The 6,577-nt window shown below is 41.6% G+C and overlaps 1 protein-coding gene across 1 annotated transcript in view; it reads right to left on the reverse strand.

The window, feature by feature from the left end:
- Nucleotides 1-6,577, reverse strand: part of LOC118431385 — a 23,735-nt gene that overhangs the window by 7,980 nt on the left and 9,178 nt on the right. Inside the window, exons 3-8 of the mRNA XM_035842554.1 lie at nt 4,410-4,522; nt 3,621-3,778; nt 3,185-3,256; nt 2,263-2,385; nt 1,730-1,827; nt 59-131 (exon numbers count right to left, since the gene is read on the reverse strand). Coding sequence (XP_035698447.1) covers nt 59-131; nt 1,730-1,827; nt 2,263-2,385; nt 3,185-3,256; nt 3,621-3,778; nt 4,410-4,522 — 637 coding nt within the window. The remainder of the gene's footprint in view (nt 1-58; nt 132-1,729; nt 1,828-2,262; nt 2,386-3,184; nt 3,257-3,620; nt 3,779-4,409; nt 4,523-6,577) is intronic.

The following is a 6,577-nucleotide window of genomic DNA, read 5'->3' on the forward strand; positions in this document are numbered from 1 at the left end:
CAACAGTTCTGTAGAAGGTTTTTTAGATAGCTTTTGGTAAGAAGTCTGAAACTCCTACCTTGTGGTCTCCATCCCAGACCAACCCATGTCGTTCCCTCTACCTGCAGGGCCACTTCGATCTCGTTCCCAGTCTGGAAGAGATTTTTTAGAATGGCGTCAACGGAATGAAGCATATATCTAAAACAAACTGTTACAAATGACCTATATTTAATGGTACAAACTACAAAGTGGTGTAAACCACATACTTTTTGTACAATTTGGATACCTATTAAGGCTGCCCGACAGCTTTTGGGATCGCTAAGTAGGATATAAAGACAAACAAAACACACAGAACGTAAAATGATTAGTCGTCAGCATAATTCGTATATATTCCTTGATAAACACTTTAATTTTTCGTTTTTCTGCAAACATCCCGGCCGGGCCCCGGTTTGAAAATTGGACCTTAGCCTAAAGCTGCCAAGTCTCTTCATCTTTAATTCTCACACAAGTAGGACGAAGAACTTGACTAGATTGGTAGCCGTCATCTGTTTGGATGCCGTGCAGAGGATACTGTAACGTTACCTATTTGTAATTTGCATGTTCATAAGAGAAGAACGAGAGAATCTGTAAATATTGTACAGGAAAAGCAGTGGAAGATGAAATGCACTTTATTTGTCATTTTCCACACTACAGTGCCGAAAGAGACAAACTATTCAAACTAGTCAAAAAAATTTTCCCCAGCATTGCACATCGTACCAAACTACAAAAAAAACTGTTTTCCTGTTAGCACCACCCAATGCATATGTCTCCCAAAATGTCGGGAATTTCATCCTCCACTGTATACGGAAAAGAAATCAAACCCAATAGTTTTCATTTTAGATTAGAAGTATCACTAATTGATGATCCCTATTTCACTTAATGTCCACTTTGTTATTGTATCATTATCATCATTGTACTTCCATACATGTATTTTTGCAATTAGCCTTCGGGCATGAGTTTGCAATAAAAGATTATTATAATCTCGAGCTTGTCTTAAAGGCATACTACGCAGTTTTTTGCGCTCAAATTTGAAATATTCTAGAATTAAGAAATATCAGATTTACTACTACTTTTTGTCACTTTTTGACACTTTTGTGTCATTATTTCACGTTTGCAACGTAAAGGATTAGCCTACAAACATTCCGCTCTAGGCACCCTGTAACCTTGTGTCCCCCCAAGTTAGACCCACCGGGTCTTGCTTGCCACTGGTAGGTCCCCCGGGGTGGGGTAATCAGTTAGCACATGCATGGCAGACTGCAGATAAAGAACACAATGGAGACCTTCTTTGGAAACACCTATCATTCTAAAATAGCATATAATCATGAACTTATTAGTCTATTTCGTAGGATATCAACAAGCTAAGGTCATATTCCCTTCAAAACTGCAAGAAACCTTGTACAGAAAGCTAGTCTACTGTACTCAGAGGAACTGTCAACTGGCCCCCCACTGGGAAGCCAGGCTGATAAGCAAGAAACAACAACACACAGAGGCAGTAACCAGCCTGTGCCCATCTGTTTCTTGGAAGATCACAATTTTTATACATCATGCTAATGTGGTGCATTGATGTCGCAGCATCTCTCAATGAATATTGGTATGCAATGCTATAGGGTTGATTGAACTAACAATGTAAAGAAAAAGTAGGAAAAGCTACTTTTTGTTTTGTTCAAAAATCCCGTAGTATGCCTTTAAGAATCCGTTATATGATACATACGTCCATCGTCAGGATCTTCCAGTACATGTCCATCCCGTTCGTGAGTTCCCGGCGGTAGTAGCCGCGGAAGTTGGAGGGGATCGCAGTCAGCGGGGACTCTGAAAACAAGGAGCACAAAAAATAGTCAATCATAGTGAATATATTAATAACGAATCACGGTATCATCAATGAAAATGATACCATTATGAGAAACAATAAACACGGCAATAATGAAAAAGATGGTAGCAAGAGCGAGGGCCGTGCGCATGCAGGTTGGTTAAGGTAAAATTGGAGGTTTGCAAGTACATTATTTTTAAAAAGATTTTCTGTATCTAAGCTGTACTTCTACATGCACTGAGTACATAAGATATAGGTACATGTATGCGGATTTAACTGTACTGATGGTTACCTTCTGTGAATTGTTAGATAAAGATGAATGGATAACGTTTTTACACAGTTACTTGTTCCATGTACAGTCTCTAAAACTCTATATCTTAGCTGCACCGGGTAGGGATCTAGTATGCAGAATGGAGTATTTCGAAGTTAGAATGTACCTTTCGAGCAGTCGCGTCCAAAGTAGCCACTGTGGCAGTAGCACTGCTTCTTGGGGTACGAGGTGGAGTCCACATTCACGCACACGCCGTTCCCGCTGCAGTCTGAGGCGTTCAGGCAGTCATCTGATGCACAATAGGCAATACATACAAGAAAGGTGAAGATCATGTGAACAGTCATCCTCCTACGCACGGTCCCCAACGGCTAGCTGACTCAGCCTATGGGGCCCTGCTATCTCATGGCCTACCCGCAGTTACTTACAGTTCCTCGTCGCCCTGCTTATAAATATTAATGAGCTTACCCTTATATGGGCAGTCAGCCGTTGGGGATCGGGCGTAGAACTTAGAAGGATGGTGCTATGTAAGACGTAACATGATTGGCTGATAGCTTCCCAGCGGCCTTTGGAGACAGCTTTCGACAACAAAAAGCCCAAGAAAAGCCTATTCTCCGATTGGTTGACAGCTGGTTTGTGGCGACAATCATAATAACCGCTGGTAGGCCATGAGATAGCAGGGCCCCATAGGCTAATACCGTTGGGGACCGGGCGTTAGGAGGATGGTGAACAGTCGGACATGGCTAGGGGCAGGGGGTTGTTAGTACGCTGTGTTTTTTTTGTAAGGTATTGAAGAGGGAGGCCCACCCTTTTGCCTTCCAGTCCATCTACGCCACTCAATACAAGGAAACGTGTATAGTTGAGTTGTCTCAAGATGTTTTAAGGATAGGGCTAAAACATGGACATGTAGGAAAATCTACCTAATGGGCCATCAGAAGTTTTGAAAAGTTAACTGGAACAACCACGGACTAAATGAATGGACCAAGGACGGTTCCTTGTGGAATGCTACTTTGTGGAAACAAGGAAAATATGATAGCAGATATGTTGAGACCGCAATTCCTGTGATGCGATAAACCGTGCCACATACTGACCTCTGTACTGACATCTGTCTCCGCTGTATAGCCTACGGCAGGTGCTGTTCCCACACTGTCCGCCAGGGCACGCTGTGGCAATACAAACATATCACACATTGTATGTTAGAACGCAGTAATATCAACAGTAGCGCCGTGTAAGGTGCGTGTATCGATATCAACATCAGGTCTTTGTACGTACACTTGATAATCTTTTTGCATTGCCACAAATGCAACTAGTACTATAAAAAAATTCATCTACCATTAACAGCATGCCTGGAAAATGTGCGTCACCTCGAAATAGCTACAGCTGCTCAAAGTGATCAACTCTCACGTCCATAGGAAAGTTTGGGCTAGTCTCTAACATGTACAACTGTCTCAAATGACAAATTATGATATTTATTTTTAATAAAGTGAAGTAATCTAGTGGAGTCTCATTTTGAGAAAAGTGACGTACTTGGGCTGCCTGTTGGGACGATAGTGACGTCAGCGCAGCTCCAGAAGATGTAGTCGTTCCCGTTTGTGAGGCGCCACTCTCCCGCCTGGCGGAGCAGCCGGATAGTGCAGCGGTCGCAGGTGAAGTCAGACGGCAGGGTCAGCTCGTACCTCTGCACGCTGTGCGAAGTACAAGAACAAGACCAAGAATGATTTTACTGTTTTCCTGTCTTGATCTTAATTCTTTAACCATTTATCTCCACAGCGCAAGTCTGAAATAGGTTAAGTATCTTTCAATGGCTACGAACACAAGCAGTAAACCCGACAAGAAATTTAGACTTATAACGTTACATATGCATTTCATATCACAGTCAAACCGTGTATCAGAGTCCTATGTTTCACATTCTTTTCCATTCATTGCATTGTATACAGCTTCCAGGAAAGAACTTGTACTTGCAATAAAATTATCATCAGTATCAATCACTAATGACAATGTCATGTACTTTCAATCTACTCATGTCATGTCCAGACTACATTTCTTCGTATTTAGGCCAATACATTTGTAATGCTCTAAAAAAGAGAGAATCTATTGTACAGTAACAGACCAACTTGTCAAACTTGCATATTACACCATGTCAATACGCCATTTATGTTCACATTTCTATACTATATTTGTATGTAGTTATAGAACTTAGACGAGTATCATAATTGTATTAATTGACTTGTTACTGTTGCCTTACAATTGTACCATGTACAAATGTTGTGCAATAAAGTTCATTCATATGTATATATATGTATTATCAGTCCTTACGTGGCGTCGTGCGCGGCGGCCCAGCCGTCCCCAGGGGTCAGCACCCGCAGGACGTCCGTGGTCGCGTTAAAGTCTGGTCCGGTGTTGTTCAAGATCTCCAGACGGATCCCTCCCTAACAAAACACAGATGATCGTTAACTATACTACAACAAGCACGCTGGCACAAAGGATATCATCACTTTATCATCACTTTCGTTAAAGTCTGGCCCCGTGTTGTTCAAGATCTCCAGACGGATCCCTCCCTAACAAAATAGAGAAACAACGTTAACTACAAGAAGCACCCAGTCATGTCAACAAATGATATCGTCACTTTATCATCATTTTAATCTAAGTCTGCTACAGTGTTGTTCAGGATCTCCAGCTAGGCGGATACTTCCCTGATGAACAACGTTAACTACAGCAAGCACCCAGTCATTAAACAAATGATATCATCACTTCATCGTCACTTTCTTTAAAGTATGGTGCCTGGACATTGAGAGCTGTTCTTAGAAGTGTCATATATGGAATGGAGACAGTTGGGAGGCGTGGATCAGCTATGTGTGAAAGGGGCTTACCACTGCAAGAAGCATATAGAAAGTAGCCTATCTCTGCCAGCAACATTAGTAATGTCCAAGAAGTATACGCACTGGTCCAGCTTGCCTTCCTCATAATTTTTTCTAGATATATTGTACGTTTTCCAATTTGTCATAGTAGGAATGATGTGCCATTAACCAAACTACAGTGCTGGAAATTACCATCTGCAATCAATAGTAAGCAACTTCTTGGTCCTATGAATATGCCCATATGTATAATAGCGCATATGTACACCTAGTACCTGTTGACTCCGTTATGTTTCTGCTGTTAACAGCGCAACCTGTCGTACTGCACTGTCATTGCAGCTTGTTCTATTTTTGATGACACAACAAACCCCTTCGTTGCTTTTGGCTGTGGTCTATGAACCATTTAGACCCCAAACAGACAAGCGAGTTGATGCTGCATTGCAAACATTTTTCCATCCATGGGAGGGCGAGAGGGGTTGGCTGTGTGATTTATTACGTCGATGAAGGTTTATAGACATCCAGGTAGTAAGATACGCCAAATAGCAATTACTCAAGCAGCTGGATATGGTTTAGGAAGCCCGGTCAGACATTTCAGATAACGTTCGTTATCTTTCGTAAGTGACACTGATGAAAGTGTCATTTATTGTATTTTGTAACTATCGATCGGGGAACGGTCATGGGTCACAGAACAATGCAAATACAAGTAGATGATGCATTCTTTATCTATAGAATACTTGTAGATCGCTTACAGAGAAAACATTTGTTTGAAATCAACAAAGCTCCAACGTGTCGGCAAATTATCAACATAAATCCAATCAAGTTTAGTTTAGTTTTGTACTCTTAAAGCATAGGTTAGGCTCCGGTTATTTGGGGACGTTTTTCTATGCGTTTTTATCGGGCTCTCTAGTTTGTTCGTGTGTTTTCTTGATGTCTCGCGACCTGTAAAAACGTTAAAAAAAACAGCCGGAGCCTAACCTCTGCTCGGAGAGTACTGTTGGTCTTCAATGTTTTTAACAACCTTCCCCTCCTCCCAGAAATGTTATATCTAGACATAATTGCTCGGTGCCAGGTACGGACGGCACGGTTGTCATGACGTCACTATGTATTGAAAAGCTGAAGGGCATTCTTTGCACGCAAGTCACTCAACAACTGCAACACCTGCTAATGTATGCATAGACACACGGCACTGAATCACTCAGGACTTATGGTGGCATCTCACTGCTTCAATGACTTTCTGAACCCTTTTACTAATGAATATACTTGCTTTGCATGCTGAACATTGCGATGCCTTCTTAAAATAAATATTATGCTTCAAAGATAATCTAACGTATTTGGAAAACCACAATAAATTGATCTTGTGAGAGGTATTTCCAAACGGTTGAGCATATAGCTAAAGGTGGTATGTCATTGCACTTGGGGCACCGGTGCGGCACTGCGGGGTTCGAAAGATTCCTCAACGAATTTCAGAAATGAAGAACAATTTCCTTACGTTGTGTGTACAGTATTTTGTTGTCTTCTAAGTCATACATTTACGTATTACGCAACATCTAAATTATCTAAAAAGATCGGCGAAAATGACACAACAGTGCCGCAGTGAACGAACCCTGCAGTGCCGCATCGGTGCCCCAA

The sequence above is a fragment of the Branchiostoma floridae genome, chromosome 15 (genome assembly GCF_000003815.2).
Source record: "Branchiostoma floridae strain S238N-H82 chromosome 15, Bfl_VNyyK, whole genome shotgun sequence".
Taxonomy (NCBI): Eukaryota; Metazoa; Chordata; class Leptocardii; order Amphioxiformes; family Branchiostomatidae; genus Branchiostoma; species Branchiostoma floridae.